The sequence below is a fragment of the Natrix helvetica genome, assembly GCF_964273705.1.
Source record: "Natrix helvetica genome assembly, chromosome: 5".
Taxonomy (NCBI): domain Eukaryota; kingdom Metazoa; phylum Chordata; class Lepidosauria; order Squamata; family Natricidae; genus Natrix; species Natrix helvetica.
Window position 1 is genome coordinate 22,646,663 of NC_138551.1, and position 22,509 is coordinate 22,669,171.

The following is a 22,509-nucleotide window of genomic DNA, read 5'->3' on the forward strand; positions in this document are numbered from 1 at the left end:
AAAAAGATTTTCAACCTTTGAAAGCCTCCATGATAAATTATCCATATCTCCAGAAGGCTGTTTTACTCATTAATAGTTTCATACTCATGAAATTCCTCCTCAATTTGAATTTTGGACTATCTCTGTAAAGCCTTTTGATTCTTCTAACCTTGAGCACTGCAGAGAATAAATCAATACCCCATTCCCTGTGATAATCCTTCAAATATTAGTAAGCCTGTATAATGCTCCCTCTATTTTCTTTTCTTTAGACTAAACATATGCAATTCTTTTAACCATTATTCACAAGGATGTAGCCGCTAAACCTCTCACCAACTTTTTGCCTCCCCTTACTCTTTCCAATTTTTCAGGATAAAGCATTTTTGTGTTGTGGCAATCCAAAATTACAAGCAGAGCCCATTGTGTACCTCCCTTCATATAGGTAAATATTCATTAAGAACTACACACTTGCTATGTTTTTTTAATCAGTTATGAACTCAGCTACCCTGTCTCCCCCAAAATAAGGCCTCCCTGGATAATAAGCCCAATTGGGATTTTGAGTGCATGCTCTAAAATAAGCCCATCCCTGAAAATAAGCCCTCCCGGAAAATATTGCAACACAGCAGCAGCCCTGAGGTGACCACGCTCGCCACCTCCTGCACCTCAAAAATAATACGACCTCCCCGAAAATAAGGCCAAGTGCTTATTTTGGGGGCAATACGGTAGTTGTGGGACTAGTCATACCACATTATTCCATTTTATCAAACCTTGCTCTTCATTCTTTATGATCCAAGTATACAACAGCAACCAAAAACTTGAAACCAAATAGCCTGTTTAGCAGCCTCATTAATTTGTATGGATTTTCAAAACATATTCTGAACTGGATTTCAAATTCCTAACATAAAGTTAATAGATCTTCGTTGCATTGTTGCTATTCTCCAAATAAATTGCTTAAGTAGTTAGATTTTAGATGCTTTATGAGTATAAATAAAAATGTTTTTAATAAGATGATCAGTTGTGGAAGTGGTGACCGTGTTTAACTTGCCAAAACACATTTTTGCCATCATTGTTTAACTAATTACTAAATATGTGTTACATACTGTATCTCTGAAGTCTCAACTATGTTCCTGAGCATAACAAGGACAATAAACCTTTGTTTGTAGTAAGCACAAGTGTCAAAGGCACAGATTGTATCGATCAATATTATATAAATTACTGATTGGTTAGGCATCACTGGTAGAACTTGTATTTATTGAGATCCCTGCTTCAGCTTCTATCATCCCTTAATAATTTCCAAAAGTATGTTGATCTATAGAATCATAGAATTGTGGAATTAGAAGGAACCAAAAGGAACATTTAATCTGACCCTCTGTAGTGTGCAGGAAAACTAATTAAACCATTCTTGAGAAACTAATTAAACCATTCTTCTTAAAAGCCTCCAGAGATGGAAAACTCACAGCTTCTGTTAGGCAGGATATTCCATTATTATACAGATCTTACCATCAAGTGTTTTCTTATCTTTAAATGAAATTTAGGTAGCTGAAACGTATAATTGCTGGTCCTGTTTTTTGTAGAAATGGAAAATAGCTCTTGACATTCTTCCCCCAACACTAATATGAGGTCTAAGTCTGAATTCTTCTGCACCATGACTAATGATTGCAAGTAGCAAATATATCACTTGCTGATCCTAAACAAATATTTCATTCAGTCGAATACTTTTTTCTTTAAATTCGTTTTGCCTGCTAATATGTTACTTTGGATAGTAAATAGTAGTTTAATGTTTGCATCTGCCTTTCATGGGTGTGAGTTCATGGGTGTGAGTTGTGAGATAACCAAGTCTTGAGAATTATGGCCATTTTGTGATGTGGCCTTCAACTCCCAGAATTCCTGAGTCATCATGGGAATTCTGGAAGTTGAAGTCTACAAATCATAACAGGACCATAGTTCCCCACATCTGGCCTAGAGACTAACTGGTCTGGAGGGGACAAAGTAGCTGAAGGGGAGCTACTCTATGCTTAATTATGGGTGGAACTGAGGGTAATTCTGGCTTCTTGGATACTAGTAGATTGGAATGTGGAGATCATGACTGGAAAGGTTGTGCAGTTTCAGATGGAACACCAATTGCCACTCACGTTGGACTGATATGTACCAGCAATAGTAACTCAGATCATAGTAGAAGAATTTAGACTGAATGAACCATACAAGTATCTATGTTTATGACAGCTTATTTGTTGGTAGATAACAATTACTGTAGGCACCCTCCTTTGGCTTTCATTCACTGTCTGGGAACAATGCAAAGTGCTAATCTAAAAGTCTGATATGGTATGGCTTCCATGGACTTCCATAAGTGTCTCTTCTAAGTAGAATTGATATGTCTATTACAGGCACTTCTTGGCTTAGGACCACAATTAAACTCAGAATTTATGTTGTTAAATGAGTTTTGCCCCATTTTATGACTTTTCTTCCCACATTTGTTAAATCACTTGCAATTGTTAAACTAGTAACACGGTTGTTAAATGAATCTGGCTTCCCCATTGACTTTGCTTGTCAGAAGGTCGCAAAAGATGATGACATGACCCTGAGATCCTACAACCGTCATAAATATGGACCACTTGTCAAGTATTTGAATGTAAATCACATGAGCATGGGGATGCTGCAACTGTCATAAGAGTGACTTACGAAATGGTCTTAAGTCATTTTTTTTCAGTGTCATTGTAACTTCAAATGGTCACTAAATGGGATGGGCATGTATTAGAGTGGTCAGTAGAGGAAAAGTCAATCAATCAATCAATCAATCAATCAATCAGTATAAACTGAGAAAACTGCACCACAGGCAATGGAAAGCACATGGATCAGGGTTTTATTTTCTTTTGACCCATGAAATAAGCACTTGGCCTTATTTTCAGAGAGGTCTTTATTATTTTGGGGGTGCCGGAGGTAGCAAGTGTGGTCACCTCATGGCTGTTGCTGTGTTGCAATATTTTTGGGGAGGGCTTATTTTCAGGAGAGGACTTATTTTAGCGCAGGGCTTATTATCTGGGGAGGTCTTATTTTTAGGGAAATGGGATATTAAATGGTTTATTGTATGTATTTTGTTTCTATCATTCTTTTTAAAGTCTAAATATTTGACATGGGGAGGAGGATAGGATGACCATTAGCTCATCCATGTCCTGGTTTTATTCAGAACCCTCCTGGAACTGCTTCAATCTCTAGGGAGATATCTCAAAAGTGCTTTTTCAAAAGGCGACTGGACTTTGTTCAAACTGAAGAAGCTCCTTGGATGAGAAGTGAAATGACCTTCAAGGAAAAAAAAGTCCACTTGCCGTTTGCAAAAACGCCTTTGGGACAACTATGCCCTGGATGACTGAGAATCTCCATAGACTCTAGGGAGATACTTTCACTGGTTTTAGGAGAAGTTACTTTTCTACAGCTAATAACAGATGACGGTTGGGATGAGGGTGTAAGAAAATTCACATTTGCCCTCTTCTCCAAATGCATTATTGATTGGCATCTTTTCACATGGTTAAACCAATGATTAATCTGCTTCTTCCACTCAAAAGTCTTCAGATTTTGGTGCATTTAGGTTATCTTGGTGTGATCATGGAACACAGGAACCTTCCTTAATAGTGAATCAGAGTATTGATACAGCTATTTCAACATTGCCAACATTAACTGGCAGTGTCTCTGCAGGCTTTCAGCCAGGAGTTTTTCCATCCATTCCTTAAAATGCTGAAAACTGTCCTTGATGTGCTTTATTGCTAGCCATGGCCCTGTGGACTTGGCCTTTTACTTCAGCAACGTACATACATTCTTTTTTTGGATCTAATTTAAGGGCAAATGATGGATCTCTCAAAAACAGTGAGCTAGAAAATATCTCCAGATAAAATATCACAATCACACACAGGGAAAGGTATTCTTCAAGTAAAGGTCAGCTCCTGTGACCATGTACTTTTATTGGTAACAATACAAACATGCTTTGCCATTACAGATAGTCCTCAGTTTATAACCACAGATGGAACCAGACGTTTCCGTCGCTGAACAAGGTGAGTTCCTCCAATCTTGTGACCTCTTATGCCCAGTTCTTAAGCAAATCATTGCAGCTGTTATATTAATCTCATAGTCATTAAACGAATCTGGCTTCCTCCCATTGACTTTGCTTGTCAAAAGATGGTTTGGAAGATTGCAAGTAGCAATAATGCAATCCTGAGATACTGCAAATATTGTAAATACAAACCAGTTGCCAAGCACCTGAATTTTTAATCACATATCCATGGGTATGCTGGGATGGTCAGAAGTGGGAGGATTCATCAGAAGTTACTTTATCAGTGACATTTTAACTTTGAATGATTGCTAAATGAACAGTTGTAAATTAAGGGCTATTTTTACTTTTTCTGATACATGATTAGGATTTTTTAAAGTGGTTAAAGACACTTAGCTGATCAGCTATAAATATGACAAGTCCGGGTTTGAGACATGAGCACTGAGCAATGGTGTAAGTTCACATATTTGCCCAAGCTCCTGTCCACCTAGCAGTTTGGAAGCATGCAAATGTGAGTAGATAAATAGGTACCACTTCAGTGGGATAGTAAGAGTGTTCAGTGTCCCTCAGTGTATAGTCATGCTAGCCACATGGCCGCAGAAGTGCCTTTGGGCAATGCTGGTTTCCTTGGTTAAGAAATGAAGATGAGCTTTCCCTAGAGTTAGGGGAAGGACAAGGGAACTAAAGAAGCTTCTTAGATGAGAAGTGAAACATCTTCAGGGAAAAACAAAGTCCAATTGCCTTTTGAAAAAGCACCTTTGGGACAACCATGATCTGGATGACTGAGAATCTCCATCAACCTACGGCAGAAGTGTACAGCTCTTCTCCACTGAGTCATACACAGTGTCTCAAACTAGCTATCTTTTATATATAATTGTGGCCTTACATCTTATCTATATTTAGTGATTGAAATTAAGATAGTATAAGTGAGATTTCCCATTATCTGATACAGCCAGGCAACAAGGTTTCAGTGGAGGCTAGAAATCAAAGTACTATAATCTTTGGGCTATGACTTGCTCATCTCTCGTATAGCTTACTTATTTAATCAATTTCCTGTCTCAAAAAAAAAATGGCTCACTTATTTGTGTGTTGCCTGGAGCCTATATGCTATTTCTGCTGGATTCTAAATTATATTTTTATTTTTTTGTCCAACTAGAACACAATGAGTCAGATTTTACTTGTGGGAAACTTTAGTTGTGGGAGCATTTTGGATAAATTTAAACCCTGTTACATGTGATAAATGAGCTCATGGAAAAAGGGGGACAAAAACAACAGATTTATGTTTGTAACAGATTTTACCTCAGGGCTGAGACAGTATGTAGAACAGTGTTCAATGGATCCTTTCTAAGCCAATGGTACAGCTGCCTCCAAGTGATAGATGGGACTGGCAGAGCTGTGAGAATTTCATCCAGAAAACAAGAAAGGAGAGAAGAAAGGTGCCAGCCCAAATTAATAACTGCCAAATGATATATGTTTTAAGTTAGGGCCCCAGGCACACCGGTCACTTTGTTTGCAAGGGTGAGTCAGATATTCATTTTTTAAAAAGCTAATAATATATGCAGCCATCAAACACTGATTGTTGACATAATCTAAATTCCCAACTGATATGGAAAAGCCTGGAAAATTCGCCAGCATCGCATTACCCAGTCAGGAGGTTTCCTAAGCTTCTAGATGGAAACCTATACAAGGCAGCTTATGCAAATGACAACTCCCGTGATAAAGTTCCCCCCCACCTAGGGGAGAATAAGGTTGTAATACTTGGGGAAAATTCGTAGATAAAGCAAGCTCATGCAACTATAATAAAGTAAAGCACAGTTACCCAGAACTCAACACATAGCCTTAAGACAACCAACACATCAAAATAGTTGTTATGACACAGAAAGGTAAAGGTTCCCCTTGCACGTATGTGCTAGTCATTCCCGACTCTAGGGGACGGTCTCATCTCCATTTCAAAGCCGAAGAGCCAGAGCTGTCCAAAGATGTCTCTGTGGTCATGTAGCTGGCATGATTAAACATCGAAGGCGCACGCAATGCTGATACCTTCCCACCAAAGGTGGTTCCTATTTTTCTACTTGTATTTTTACATGCTTTCAAACTGCTAGGTTGGCAGAAGCTGGGACAAGTAACGGGCGGTCACTCCGTTACATGGCGCTAGGGATTCAAACTGCCGAACTGCCAACCTTCCTGGTCTTAGCCACTGAGCCACCACGTCCCATTTGTCCCCTATGACACATAGGGTCAGGAAATTCCACAATCCCTTAGCTAGCATATTTGTTCGTTATCTGGACAAAAGGTTATGAAACCCGAGTTAAAAGGCAATGCATATGAAAGATACCAAAATGTGAGTGAGTGAAGGGTTACCCATTTCTAATATACACTGTACGTGAAGTTGTGAACTGAAAAACTTTAAACAACCACTAGATGAAAGCAAAAAAAATATCACAATTTTCTGCATGTTTTGCTATCATTTAGTAGTTCTCTCCACTGAGCGTCGATTTCTTCCTTCCATCTGTTCCTTTCCAGTCTTAACCACCTTTATATACTTTCAGAATAAACAAGTTAAGGTAACTTCATAATTGATGTTGCTTAGCTTACATTTTGAAAAGCATGGAGTATAATGGCCTAAGAGGAGAAAGATGGGCAATTGAAACTGGCATGGGACATTATCTTATCTTATCATCAGCTAAATCATTAAAATGGAAATATAAGTTCTATTCTTTTTTATTTCAACAACAACAACAACAACAACCCCACATATGTTATTGGTTTGCAATGCGGATGTGTTCAATTTAACACTCCTGTCTATTGTGTGAAAGCATGGTAATAATTCTAGACAATGGAAACACATAATGATAAAGCAGTATCATTCTCAACGTACTGTATATTCAAGTCAACTCTGTTCACAACAACAACAACAATAATAATAATAATAATAATAATAATAATAATAATAATAATAATAATAATATTTTATTTGTTAGCCGCACCCTCTCCCGAAGGACTCGGGGCGGCGTACAATAAAAAACATATAAAGTACAAATATGGACAATACATACACAGAATAGACATATACATGGAGGAGGTAGACAGATGGATGGAAACAATTAAGATCACAGTTTAAAATCCCCTAAATAAAATCACAAAATTAAAAAACCCGTCAGGAGCGATATCATCAAACTATGGTTGAGCCAGGCCAGCTACTTGGAATAGGTGGGTCTTGAGCTTTACACGGAAGGCGCGGAGGTCAGAGGTAATCCTAATATCCAATGTTGTCCCAAAGGTGCTTTTTCAAGAGGCAACCAGACACTCAGAGAGAAATGGAGAAGCTTCTTGGATGAAAAGTCAAACGTCTTCAAGGAAAATCAACGAAAGTCCAGTTGCCTCTTGAAAAAACACCAACGCTGAGAATCTCCATAGACAATGTTGTTGATATTAAAAGAATTGCCATTTGGGCATAAGCATGAAAGCATGCTAAAACAGGTAAAATCTCAAAACTTTTCATTAGGTTTCTGATTTTTTTTTTAAAAAATGATGACGTTAATGGAAATGGGAGAGTCTATCAATCTAAAATAAAGATTGCTATTTTCTTTTTTTCAAAGTTAAATGACAGTTTTTTATCATTTTTTTTGGTAGCATACTCACACAGTCATGAGGATTCTCCATGAAGCACAAAGTGGTATTTCAGAAATAGCCATCCTCACATACTACAAAATAAAGAATGGATTCAGATTAAAACCTGACCCTGATTTTCTTATCAATCTGCCTTATTCTAAACAGCAACTGAAAATGCTGACATTTATAGAAGTATGGATTTCAAATGCCAGCATGTTCAACTATTGCCATGCTGACTTGGAATTATGGGAGATGTATAAATATAATGAAGGCAATTAAGGTAGGTAACAAAACACTCACTAGATGGTGTACATATCAAGTCATTCATGAGTCTGGTTGATCACTTTGAATTTCCATCCTAGGAAGTTATTCTACTCTACTGGAATACACACATCTTTTAAACTTCAGTAAGATATATAAATTGAATTTAGCAAATATATAGTTCATTTATGACATGAAATTCTGTGTTTGCACTATTATAATGTAGTTTCTTTGTTGACACTGTAAATAGGGACTTTCTCTGATAATCCTGAGATGTTACGGATGTCCAAGGAAATTCGTGAAATTGATTCAGCTACTCTGCAAGAGAATGTCAGGACAGGGTCTATACAACAGTGATATATCAGCTTCACTTTTGATTTCCAATGAGGTAAAACAGATTTGTGTGCTAGCCCTAGTTCTATTCAATGTGTTTTCACTTGCATGTTGTTAGGTGCTGTCCAGGGTCTGAAGGAGAGAGTATACATCGGATAGCAATTGGACAGCTCTTTCTTAGATCTTCCTTGCTTGAATGTAAATGTCTCCTTATATAGTTATTAAAAAAAAAAAACTTCTTTGCTGATGGCTGTGCACTTTTGGTGCACAAAGATAGTAACCTATAATTGGTGCTTAACAAATTCTCTGTCCACCTGAACAAGACTGAAATATTTTACCAGCCAAAGTGAAATATCGAGGCCTTAGAACTAAAAATCACTGTTGATGACACCCAGTTGACAAATATAAACAGTTTAAATTACTTAGAAAGCATCATCTTGAGCAACTAGTCTTTGTACAAAGAAATCAACTCCAGGATTAGTAAATCAGCGGCTGGGACGGGTGTGTATTAGAGTGCTCAGTCAACACAACATCTGTATCACTACAAAGCTAAAAGTCTACAAATTTATGGCTATTCTTCTCTCTTACATGGATGTGAATTCTGTACCAAATGCCTGACAAACAACTGCAGAAATTTCACATGGGTACTCTCCACGCCATCCTTCATTTTGTTGATGAGACCATATATCTCACCCAGAGATCTTGCCTTGTACAGAGTCCACCGACTTTGAGTCCTGATACAGATGTGAATGGTGAGATACATTAGGGGTGGGTTGCTGCTGGTTTTACTACTGGTTTGCAATACGCACGCATGTGCAGAACAGTTTACAGTGAATTGTGCATGTGCAGTCACTAAAAACCAAAATGGTGGCGGCCCAGTAATGGTGAGGGAACCAGTTTGGGGGCATGGCAGGCCTGGGTCACTGCTGGTTCTGTGACCCAGGCCTGAATTCCACTACGAGTTTGGCTGAACCGGGCCAAACCAGGAGCAACCCACCTCTGAGATACATCATAAAATGAATGACAGATGTATCTCTTGCCAGTTGCTGTATAGTGTTATGTTGTGGCCCAGCAGGAGCCGTTGGAGCTGCCACCAGACTCCGACAGCGAGGGTCCCTATGAGTCGGCTCTGGAGGATGTGGAGGACCCTGGGCAGGGTTCTGACTCTGAGCAGGGATCAGAGGCTGGTCGACCACCAGGAGGCGCCTGAGGCATGGAGCAGTGGTGAAAGCCAAGGGAAGGGGGCTCCTGATGTCATGCCTTGGAGCAGTGGGGAGGAGTCATGGGACAGCGAGTCAGACATCAGCAGTGAGTTATTAAATGCTCGTTACTGGTGCGCTAAGCAGCATTAGAAGCAATTGCAGAGTTACCGGAGGTAATTGCGCTCAGCTGATGATAATTAGACTCCTCTCCAGACTATAAAAGGACTGCTTGTGCACATGCCTTTTTGCAGAAGTCAACGCAGGAACTATTGTGGGAGTACAGTCTTATGAGCGTGACAGGCTGGATAGCTGCTATTGCGTATCAGTGCCGAGGGTTCTGAAGGTCGAGTTGTGTTGGATTGCTGCCAAGGATCTGTCTGTCTGTGCAATAAACCTCATGAAGTATCTTTGGCTCGGAGTGTGTCTGTGATTGCAGGGGAAGAGGGGGGTCAGAACACTGTTATAAGAATCTGGGAAGAGACCTCAAGGTTGATCATGCAAGTGCCACAAAGACACCATGAAAGACACACTCAGCCACTGTGATATTTAACCAAGGGAAGTAAAACTGCAGCTGCTGACAGAATATGCTGGCGAATCTGGTTCTATGAAGCCTCCACTGGCTGTGAAGACAGGCACAACCAAAATCTGATAGAAAACACGAGCAGCATCACCAAATAACACTCACTACAGTAAAGGACTTCCAATGAGCCTACTGTGCTAGAGACTTCCAGGCTGGGCCAGCACAGCCACCTCCCTTCCACTGCACAACAGTGTATCTTCAAATCTGAAAGACTATCATGTATACTTTAGTATGAAGTGCAAACACACATAGTATGATTTATAATTCATGGCTTACAATTTAGCATGATTTGCCAATCCAGGCACAAAGTAATAGAATCTAGACATGCTGCCTCTTTCTAGTAAAATATTGCTGGTAATAAATGTGGTTGGATAAATCCTCCAATATTAATGGATGTTCCCTTCAATTGAACTTCACTACTAGATGCAGGTTTTACTATCATGATAACTGTGTGGATGTGGATATTGTGCTTCACTGGATCAAAAAAAAAAAGTAAAGATGAACAGAGAAAAACTGATTTGTATGATAAAGAATCGAATGGATAACTTGTGATCAATAATTTTCACATGAAGAATGAATTTTGATGAATTAAGGAATTTGGCAGAAACTTTGGAAGGAAACAGTTATCAATGCTGGAATTTCTCAGGAATGTGTAGGTCACATCATTATTGATGATATTCAATGTCGATGGTTTCTATAAGATGGGTTCCTTGTATTTTGAAAGCAGAGATTAACGTCCGGGAATTGAAATTTGCCAGCAATTGTTTTATGCTATGACAAAGGAGGTAAGGATTTTTTCCCCCCAACATCGTGACAATTGAAAAAGCACAAGCTCATTATTATGGCCCAGAACTATAATATCCATGAAGAAGCATCACAAACCTTCACCTGCAGAAAAGAATTGAAAACACAGGCTTTGACAGGAAAGCTCATGTTTGGGGACAGAAACTTTTGGTGTTATTCGTAGGGATTTCCTTGGATTTAGCACTACTAGAATCTCAAACTTCTTCATGGATTGCTGCCTTGTCGTGGCGAAAGGGCTTGCATAGCTCAATGAAGCTATGAGCTATGCCATGCAGGGGTAAGATGGACAGGTCATAGCAGAGAGCTCTGACAAAACGTGATCCACTGGAGAAGGAAATGGCAACCCACTTCAGTATCTTTGCCATGAAAACCCCATGGACAGTATTATTGCCCATGCGGTCGCGATGGCTTGGACATGACTTCACAACTAACAATCAACTCAAAGCACTATACTTCAACACTCAAAACTTTGGAAAAAATGAAAACGCAGAGTTTAGCAGCTTTTTCAATGTGACCCTAGCGCTCACATCTCACAAGCCACCAAAAAGGCATTTGCAAAGATGGATCTCACCACCACATCCCATCTACCATACAAATTCTATTTTTTTTCCAAAATTGACAAAATTTCTTTATTGAAACTCATTTACAATACAATACAATAGCAGAGTTGGAAGGGACCTTGGAGGTCTTCTAGTCCACCCCCTACCTAGGCAGAAAACCCTACACCACTTCAGGCAAATGGTTATCCAACATTTTCTTTAAAACTTCCAGTGTTGGAGCATTCACAACTTCTGGTGACAAATTGTACCACTGATTAATTGTTCTAACTGTCAGGAAATTTCTTCTTAGTTCTAGGTGGAGCCATTTGTCAGGGCACGCGAGGCGCTGCCCTGTCAGCTCGCTGATGTGCATGGCCACGCTGGCCAGCTGAATTCACCCTTTTTTAAAGCCATTTTTCGCCGTCTCCAGGCTCCAGAGGCTTTATAGGAGCCTGGGGAGGGTGAAAAGAGCCTCCCCCGCGCCCCCTGGACGCCCTCTGAAGGTGTCAGGGAAGCCTCCGGAGGGTCCCTGAAACCTTCGGAGCGCTCAAAACGACCCTCCGAGCAAACCGGAAGTCGCTTCCGGTTTGTTTGGAGGATCATTTTTAGCGCTCCGAAGGCTTCAGGGACTGTCCGGAGACTTACCTGACGCCTCCGGAAGGCGTCCGGGGGAGCAGGGGAGGCTGTTTGCGCCCTCCCCAGGCTCCTATAAAGCCTCTGGAGCCTAGGGAGGGCGAAAAAAGCATGTAAAATGGGAGGAGTGCCTGTAGTGCGTGCATGAGCACTGAGGGTCGCGCATTGCATTATGAGTGTGGCACGCCCACACACGACCCCCCTCTCCGCTTCCCCTCACTTATGGCACGCGAACCAAAAAAGGTTCGCCATCGCTGCCCTATACCGTTTCAGACAAATGGCTATCCAACATCTTCTTAAAGACTTCACAACTTATGGAGGCAAGCTGTTCCACTGATTAATTGTAATAATTGCCAGGAAATTTCTCCTCAGTTTTAAGTTGCTTCTCTCCTTGATTAGTTTTCACCCATTACTTCTTGTTCTGCCCTCAGGTGCTTTGGAGAATAGTTTGACTTCCTCTTCTTTGTGGCAACCCCTGAGATATTGGAACATTGCTTTCATGTCTCCCCTAGTCCTTCTTTTCATTAAACTAGACATACCCAGTTCCTGCAACTGTTCTTCATGTTTTAGCTTCCAGTCCCCTAATCATCTTTGTTGCTCTTCTTTGCTCTCTTTCTAGAGTCTCCACATCTTTTCTACATCGTGGTGACCAAAACTGAATGCAGTATTCCAAGTGTGGCATTACCAAGGCATTATAAAGTGGTATTAACACTTCACGTGATCTTGATTCTATCCCTCTGTTTATGTAGCCTAGAACTGTGTTGGTTTTTTTGGCAGCTGCTGCACACTGCTGGCTCATATTTAAATGATTGTCCACTAGGACTCCAAGATCCCTTTCATAGTTACTACTGTTGAGCAAGGTACCACCTATACTGTACCTGTGCATTTCGTTTTTCTTGCCTAAATGTAGAACCTTACTCTTTTCACCATTGAATTTCATTTTATTAGATAGTGCCCAATTTTCAAGTTTGTCAAGATCCTTCTGTATCTTTAGCCTATCTTCTGGAGTGTTGGCTATTCCTGCCAGCTTGGTGTCATCTGCAAATATGATGAGTTCCCCATTTATTCCCTCATCCAAATCATTGATGAAGATGTTGAAGAGTACTGGGCCTAAAACAGAGACTTGGGGTACTCCACTGCATACTTCCCTCCATGTAGAGGCAGTTCCATTGAGGACTACATGTTGAGTGCGGTTGGTCAGCCAGTTACGAATCCATCTGGTGGTGATGCTGTCCAACCCACATTCTTCTACTTTATCTAGTAGTAGGTTATGGTCTACCTTATCAAATGCCTTACTGAAGTCCAAGTAAACTATCTCGACAGCATTCCTCTGGTCCACTAATTTTGTCACTTTGTCAAAGAATGCAATAAGATTAGTCTGGCATGATCTGTTTTTGACAAACCCATGTTGGCTTTTGGCTATTACTTTGTTTGCTTCTAGGTGTTCGCTAATTCGTTGCTTGATTATCTTTTCCAGAATCTTTCCTGGAATTGAGGTCAGGCTGATAGGTCTGTAGTTTCCTGTATGTGTTTTTTTCCCCTTCTTTGAAGATGGGAACTATGTTAGCTCTTTTCCAGTCCCCTGGTAGTTCCCCGGTGCTCTAGGATCTCTGAAAGATATAGTTTAGTGGTTCTGAGATCTCGTCTGCCAGTTCCTTCAGAACCCTGGGGTGTAATCCATCCGGTCCTGGTGATTTGAACTCATCTAGGGTAGACAGGTGCTCACTTACCATTTTCTTCCCTATTTCAACTTGTGTTCCTAATCTGATTTTTGTGGTGCTGTTTTTGATAGGTTGGACTGTTTTATCGCTTTGTGTAAAGACAGATGCAAAACATGAGTTAAATAGTTCTGCTTTCTCCCTGTTGCTTGTCACCTTCTTGCCACTTTCTCCCAGCAATGGACCAATTGTTTCCTTAACTTTTTTCTTGTTTTAAACATGTTGGAAGAAGCTTTTTTGTTATTTTTTACTTTTGTGGCAAGCCTTTCTTCATTGTGAGCCTTAGCTTTCCTCACTTCATCTTTACATGCTCAGGCTATTTGCTGATATTCTGCCTTAGTTATGTCCCCCTCCCCTTTCCATTTTTATACTTATCTTTTTGTCTTTCAATTTGTCATTCTAAATCTAACCCTTACAGTAATCCAATCTCTATTCAATTCAGAGCTATGCTGCATGCCTTAATATGATGTTCTTGATTAACTCCAACTTGCTCCATTTGTGGAAGTTTTTAGAAGAAATTTGACAATCATTTGTCTGAAATGGTGTAGGGTTCATGCTTGAGCAGAAGGTTGGATTAGAAGACCTCCAAGGTCCCTTCCAACTCTGTTATTCTTTTAACTGTGTGCCTGAAGAGATATTTCTCTCAGTTGCATCACATTGTTATCCCCTAAATATCTAAAACTTACTTACAAGTTTCTTTGGGGGATTATATCTACTTTCACAGAACTGCTCATACAATGGATGTGTCAAGCCGGCCTCCCTCAGCAACCAAGAAAGAAACCACTTAACTCCATTTTGCAGAATTAAGAGTACTTTTACTGGTTAGGAAAAGATAGCAGCTAAGCAAAGCAAGATCTGAGGCAAAAGCACACGAAATCATACATATAAATATGTGACCAACCCCCTCCCCCTGGTAACCCTCATACCACTGTCCAATCTGCAAATCCCTTAGGTGTCATGTGAGTTCCATCTTCAAGGAGCATCATCAGGTTGGTATGCAGGACGGTTGGCCTTGACCAACACCAAGCACTAATCTCCAGCATGCGCAGTAGACGGTGAGACCAAAACTTCCTTTTTACAATCTCTCCTGTATTTAAACTTCCCCTCCCAAATACCAGTCCCCCCTCCCCGTTTCAATGGCAGTCGAAAGCAAATAGCGAAACAGAGGCTGACAGGATGATGCTACCCTTGTATCCATCTTATAAATTGTCATAATAATGAATCTCCTTAATTTGAGACCTGAGATACCCAGGTTTGCATTGTCTGTAGAGACTCTCTGTCATCCAGGTCATGGTTGTCCCAAAGGTGCTTTTTCAGGAGGCAACTGGACTTTCTTGTTTTTTCTTTTGAAGAAAAACTAGCAATACAATTTGGGATGAACACCCTTTGAATGGTGTGGGAATAGGAATGGAATTCCCAAGGGGAAAAATGCAGACTATAGGAACCAGGAGCACTGCTCAGGTGACCCTGAAGACTCAGCTAAATCTCCAAGTGTTTCAATGACCCTCTAAAAGCATGCAGATTACCAGCTGTCTGCAAGGAATATAAATCCTTCCATTTCCCACTATCCTGTCAGAGCTGAAGAATCCTTTTGGATGAGAAGCAAAATTTTCAAAAAAAAAAAAAAAAAGAGAAATGAAAACACATTTGGGAGAGTCAGGTTAGCATTGCAACTGATCTCTGCACCATGTTTGTTGAAGATTCATTCTCACAAACAGGAAGCAGGGGGCAAAACAGTGCAGAGGCATGCTGATTTGCCAACCTTGCAGCTTGAAGGCCACAAGAGAATTGCCTGGATAAGAAGACATGCCTTCAGGATAATGTCTAGAAGAGCATTTATGGAGCATTAAGGGAAGATCACCTGTCAGGCAAAGTGACTGACCCAGATTGGGTGAAGACTCTGGAAGGGAATTTTAATGAATTCCTGCAGCGTTAAAGCTATGCTGAACAGGAAAGAGCTCTGAGTTATGCATAGTGACACAATAAAGCACACCAGAGGGAAGTCCAAGGCAAAGTTTCAGTGAGATGATGCTTTATGAAAGATTGGAAAGGGCATAATGAGAATAAAGTTGGCAGAAACCATCCCTCATTGTTATGGAGACATTCAAAGCAAACTGGCTGAAGATGGGATACCTCAACTACATTCTTTCAGAGCCATTTTTAACATCTCCACTCTCATTCCTGGGGTGATTAGAAACTGTGATGATAAAGCTAGTGGACATCTTATTATTGAATTATACTTGCTTCTGAAAAACTGCTTCTTAAGGTAGTCAAATGCAGGAGAAAGTTACCAACCCAATAGCTTTGTTGGTAAACAGAACTGCGATATATTTTCTATATTTTAAACACTTATTTATCAAAATGTCTCAAAGCAATTTTACATCTTTTTAAAAAATTAAAACTATTAATCCGAGGAAATAAAAATGAGAATGTCAGCCTTGTGAGTTGGTTCAGACAAGAAGCACAACTAGAAAGGACAACTTCTTGGTCTTTTGGCTAAGATCAAGTGTAATGTAAATACTAGCTCTATTTTATACTAAGGTTACATTAACAGAGCCATAGCCCAAGAATAGTGGTGGGTTCCAGATCCCGTCGCAACCGGTACGCTGCAATGGGGCTGGGGGTCTACCACGTGCATGCGCACAGCGCATGCATGCGTACCCAATGCCCGTGACGCTCCAGCTGCTCGGCGGAGCATCGCCCAGGTGCAAATACCTCGGTCAGTTCAAATAGAGGTAAGGAGAGCAGGCGGGCGAGTAGGCCCTCCGCAGCACCATACTGGAACGGTCTAGTTTAATGAAAAGAAGGACTAGGGGGGACATGATAGCAGTGTTCCAATATCTCAGGAGCTGCTACAAAGAAGAATCAATCAAGCAGAGGTGGTATTCAGCAGGTTCTGACCAGTTCTGGAGAACCGGTAGTGTAAATTTTGAGTAGTTCAGAGAACTAGTAAATACCACCTCTGACTGGTCCCACCCCCATCTATTGTCTGATTCCTGAGCCCCAGCTGATCCGGAGGAAATGGGGATTTTGCAGTAGCCTTCCCCTGGAGTGGGGAGGAAATGGAGATTTTACAATATCCTTCCCCTACCATGCCTACCAAGCCATGCCTACCAAACCATGCCATGCCCACCAAGCCATGCCTACCAAACCATGCCATGCCCAACAAGCCACACCCACATAAATAGTAGTAAAAAACCACCATCACTGGAGTCAAGCTACTCTCCAAAGTACCTGAGGGTAGAACAAGAAGCAATGGGTGGTAACTAATCGAGGAGAGAAGCCACCTAGAAGTAAGAAGAAATTTCCTGACAGTTAGAACAATTAATCAGTGGAACAACTTGTCACCAGAAGTTGTGAATGCTCAAACACTGGAAGTTTTAAAGAAAATGTTGGATAACCATTTGCCTAAAGTGGTGTAGGGTTTTCTGCCTAAGCAGGGGTTGGACTAGAAGACCTCCAAAATCCCTTCCAACTCTGTTATTCTGTTTTCTGTTTAACACTGCCAGAAAAATATGACTTGGAGTGAGAGGATTTACTGAGGAAGGTGAAGGATCTGGGAATGCAAGTATATTTCACCAATCTTTCTAACTGAGGAACATGGCCTAAGAAGAGACAACAAACTTCTGGAAGTGAAAAACTGATGCTACCCAGAACTGTTTGAGTTCCTTAACTGTGGACTGCACTACCAACATTAGAACTTTTAGAAAAAAGAAACAAGCTACACATCAAGAAGACTAGAAAGAATGCCATCAAATCTTATCTGGAGGATATTAAAATACATCAAAAGGAGGAAGACATCAAAAATCCAATTATAATGCCAAGGACAACAGCCCAAGAAACAAACGAGGAAGCATAAGGCCAGAGGAGATACTTGGAGATTGTCAAGAAACTACAATGGTGAAGGAGTATAGGAAACAAACAGGAAAAATATGAAATAACCAAAGTGGACAAATATGCTGCCTCAGGCATGGTGGGATAAAACATGGTGGCATGACAAACTCAATTGTAACATAGGCCTATATGGCTACAATTTATTCAAAAGAAACAAATTCAAGCTGAAAGTAAAAAAGGAATATGCCTATGCAAAAACCTCACAAATTAGAATGCAGAAGTCCTAAAATCACATGGTAAGAGTCAAAGGAGAGTAACAGAAAAAAAAATACCATTGTTGGAGTAATTTACAGTGCACCCGAACAAGCAGAAGCTAGGAATAAGGCTTTTCAGTGCCATATCACAAACTTTTTTTAAAAAAGGGGGGGCATATGATTTCAATGATGGGAGACGCCAACTGATATCTACAACTCTGAGATCTCATAAATTCTTTCCAAAGGTGGGTTGCTAATTTTTTTTACTATCAGTTTGGGCATGCCCCAGTGCACGATGCTTCTGTGCATGCACAGAAGTTTCCGGGCACATGGGCAATTTTTCTACTTGCATTTTTACATGCTTTCAAACTGCTAGGTTGGCAGAAGCTGGGAAAAATAACAGAAGCTCACTCCATTACCTGGCACTAGGGATTCGAACTGCCAAACTGCTGATCTTTCTGATCAACAAGCTCAGCGTCTTAGCCACAGAGCCACTGTGTCCCTCTAATATACGTATATACATACATACATACAATAATATATTTAAAAATTATTTCAAAAAGTTGGATTTCAGTGACGTAAGTGAGAAAGTAGGTCACAAGTTAGGTCAGGGGAGTCTGGGAAAGAGGAAAATTATTTTTAAAACTTACCAGGCAAGGAAAAGATGGAAATTTCAGCCTTATCTTTTAGTTTATTATAGAGGTTATAGAAACATCAGTTTAGAGTAATGTACTTTTATTACTTAATAAAGCTTGGGGTAAGTAAAGTCTACTTACTAGTATCTAAGACTCTGCATCCTAATCTCTTTTTCTTGGTATTAAGTTTACTCAGTGAGATCTGTGTATGAATCTAGCTTTTTTGGTAATGCACTGATGATATAGGCTTGAAAGATCTAATGATATGAAATCCAGAAGGAGAAACATATATGGGAAATTCTGCAAAATACTGAAGGTGAATCTGCCCATAAAAGTAGGAACAGATGAAAGAAAAATGGAAGGCATGGAAGAGACCAATAGGGGTACCTACAGCTTTCTGAAATGCTTAAAGGAAAAAGGAACACATATATAAAAATGGAAGAAAATGTTTATAATCCAAAGCAATTGCCAGGGATTGAAACAAGAAGGTTTTAGCACAGAATGTGCTGGGCCTTATGGTAAATGTCCAAAAGAATACAAGGGAAGCAACACAACAGAAGCAAAAGAAAAGACAAATAAGCTGTAGGTCTATTATAAAGAAAATACAATGGACTGGTAGTGAGACGTCATCTCATAGGGTTGATTTGTGTTCTCTCAGAATGAAAACAAAGATCCATTTGACTAGTGATGTTATGAGTGAGTGATGGAGCTAGAAATCAGGATAATCAAACAGAGAGTAGAAGAATACATAATGGTCAGTAACTGTACCATTTTATTCTGCCTTGGTCAATCTGACTTGGAATTCTATGTCCAGCTTTGGGCCCCACAGTCTATGAAAAAGTAAAGTCTTCAGAAGATGGCTACAAAAATAGTAAGGAGATTGGAAATCAAATTCTATAAGTGAAAACTTTTTAAAAATATGCTTAGGCAGCAGAAAAGAAGAATGAAGGAACAGTCTGAGACAGAGAATAACAGAACTGAAAGGGCCCTTGGAGGCCTGCTAGCCCAAACCCTGCTCAAACAGGAGACTAGTACATACTATATATCCATTTAAGACAAATGATTGTCCGATCTCTTCTTAAAAACTTCTAGTGTTGGAGCACCCACAGCTTCTGAAGACAAGCCTAGCAGATTAAGTGACACTGATTAATTGTTCTAACTGACAGGGAAATTCTCCTTATTTCTAGGTTGGTTCTCTCATTGATTAGTTTCCATGCATTGCTTCTTGTTCTGCCTTCAGGTGCTGTGGAGAATAGGTTGACCCATTCTTCTTTGTGTCAGTCCCTGAGATATTGGAACACTGCTCTCATGTCACCCTTTTTTCCATTAAATTCCTGCAACTGTTCTTCCTGTGTTTTAGCCTAGAGTCCTCTAATCATCTTTGTTGCTTTCTTCTGCACTCTTTCAAGCAAGTACAGCAAGTAACAGAACCAACAGGTTAAAATTACAGTGAAATAGATTCAGCTTACCTTTTAGGAGGAGTTTCCTGACATTAACCAATGGAATAGGCTGCTTCATCAAGTATTATGAGGCCTTTAATGGAGGTCCTCAAATAGAGGCTGGGTTCCTCCCTGTTTGGACCAGTTCAGGTGAACCAGTAGCGGTAATTAGGTCTGGGTCGCCGAATCGATAGTGATGACTGGCTGGCCACGCCCGATTCCTTCTAAGAAACTTATGGTTTTTCAACACCCTAAATCCTCGGGTGGTCTATTTTGGGAGTTTCCCCCCCTGTTATCCCCTCCTCCTTCCCGCCTTTGGAGTCCCAAAAATTTTTTGCCACTGTTTTGGTGGGCGTGGCTTGGGGGGTGTCATGTGACTGAGAGTCACATGCCCCCACACGTAGCCACACCCACAGAACCAGTAGTGAAAATTTTAGAACCCACCACTGCTGGAAAGCCACCTACAGTAACTAAATAAGCAGGGTGTTGGATTAGAGAGAGGTTGCTTCCAACTTTTTTATGCTCTGATAAGCAGATCTGCTAGGGTTGAAACTAATATTAGAGTGGACTCACTTTGAAAAGTTGTCATTCTAACGCTACAGCTATATAGAAGGGAAATCGAAGAACTAAACCAGGTTTAAACAACATATACAATACAATACCAGAGGTGGAAGAGACCTTGGAGGTTTTCTAGTCCAACCCCCTGCCTAGGTAGGAAACTCTATACCATTTCAGACAAATGGCTATCCAACATCTTCTTAAAGACTTCCAGTGTCGGGGCATTCACAACTTCTGGAGGCAAGCTGTTCCACTGATTAATTGTTCTAATTGTCAGGAAATTTCTCCTCAATTCTAAGTTGCTTCTCTGCATGATTAGTTTCCACCTATTGCTTCTTGTTCTACCCTCAGGTGCCTTGGAGAATAGTTTGACTCCCTCTTATTTGTGGCAACCCCTGAGATATTGGAACTCTGCTATCATGTCTCCCCTAGTCCTTCTTTTCATTAAACTAGACATTCCCAGTTACTGCAACCGTTCTTCATATGTTTTAGTCTCCAGTTCCTTAAACATCTTTGTTGCTCTTCTCTGCACTCTTTCTAGAGTCTCCAGATCTTTTCTACATAGTGGTGACCAAAACTGAATGCAGTATTCCAAGTGTGGCCTTACCAAGGCATTATAAAGCGGCATCAACACTTCACGTGATCTTGATTCTATCCCTTTGTTTATGTAGCCTAGAACTGTGTTGGCTTTTTTGGCAGCTGCTGCACACTGCTGGCTCATATTTAAATGATTGTCCACTAGGACTCCAAGATCCCTTTCACAGTTACTAATATTGAGCAAGGTACCACCTATACTGTACCTGTGCATTTCGTTTTTCTTGCCTAAATGTAGAACCTTACTCTTTTCACCATTGAATTTCATTTTGTTAGATAGTGCCCAGTGTTCTAGTTTGTCAAGGTCCTTCTGTATCTTTAGCCTATCTTCTGGAGTGTTGGCTATTCCTGCCAGCTTGGTGTCATCTGCAAATTAGGTGAGTTTGGTGAATATGCATTTTCTATACTCTTTGTGTACAATTGTTTTTTTCTTACTACAGCTCTCCATGCTTCCATATTGTCCTGTCAGATATTTTTAGAACTTTCTCTCGAGGAGTGTAGCAGATTGAATTTCTGCAACTCTGGATTCACTGCCTACAGTAGGTCATGTTCTGACCTCTTGAATGTGCTACTTCTCTGAAGTGAAAGAGTGTTGCTTACTTCTCATCCATCTTGCCTGGAAAATGTACAAATTAAGCTGAGTTGCAAATTAAAAAATAAATTAATTAAAATTAAATTAAAAGATAAAATGCACGTTACATCTCAGTAGCATCATGTGAACTTTCATCTCTGATATTTCCTTTCCAAATATTCTGGAGAACAGCAAGTTTCCCAAAACAAAGCCTACCCTATTTGTTGGCACTATCATTCCCAGGAACTTTAGATCAAGCCATCTGGCAATTCTGAAAATTGCATTCTGAACCCATCTGTAGGGTACCAGAAGGTGGGAAAGCTGCTGTAGGAGGTGGCTTCTTTTACAGTCATATGAAGTTGGCAAGTACATCAGTGTTGATGTTATGGGTGAGTTAACTTGCCGTGCTTGTAAAATGAATTGCCCACCAGAGCTCTTTTTGGCACATTCCATACAACATCAGCACTGATGCTATCCCCAGCCCGAGATGACTGGGGATCCAGGAACCTGGAAAAGGATTATCATCTTCCTACTATATAGTTTGTTCTCCTAGTTCACTCTACACTGAATAGCCCTATTGAGTATATTTAATCCAAGACTGGCTTCCCAGGATGGCAGTAGTGTTCCATCTTGTGAATGTAAAAATCTGTCTTATATCAGGAGCAACTGTCCTCTGTTTCGGGGTGATGCTTTTCCAGCCCTACTGGGACATCTCAGGAATGAAGTTTGGGACCTTCTTCCTGCAAACTATGTATCCTATGGGCCTCTTTCCAGACAGGACTGTTCCTCCAGCTTATTGCCTAACATTCATTAGAGATGTTGGGGAATTGAGCTTAGCAAAGATTGTATTCTCTCACTGAATAATGGGCCACTTCTCTGGGGAATGAGTTGGCTGCCATTGCTAAGAAAAGGATGGCATTTGCTTCC

The 22,509-nt window shown here is 40.4% G+C and overlaps 1 protein-coding gene across 6 annotated transcripts in view; it reads right to left on the reverse strand.

Moving 5' to 3' along the window:
- The window catches only part of LOC309393200 (uncharacterized protein), a 91,094-nt gene that overhangs the window by 57,641 nt on the left and 10,944 nt on the right, over positions 1 to 22,509 (reverse strand). For all 6 annotated transcript variants that reach the window (XR_014175550.1, XR_014175551.1, XM_081955116.1 and 3 more), the window contains one exon: positions 7,658 to 7,719. Coding sequence is in view for 4 of the 6 variants with exons in the window: in XM_081955116.1 (XP_081811242.1) it covers positions 7,658 to 7,719 (62 nt within the window). In the remaining 2 variants the exon portion in view is untranslated. The remainder of the gene's footprint in view (positions 1 to 7,657; positions 7,720 to 22,509) is intronic.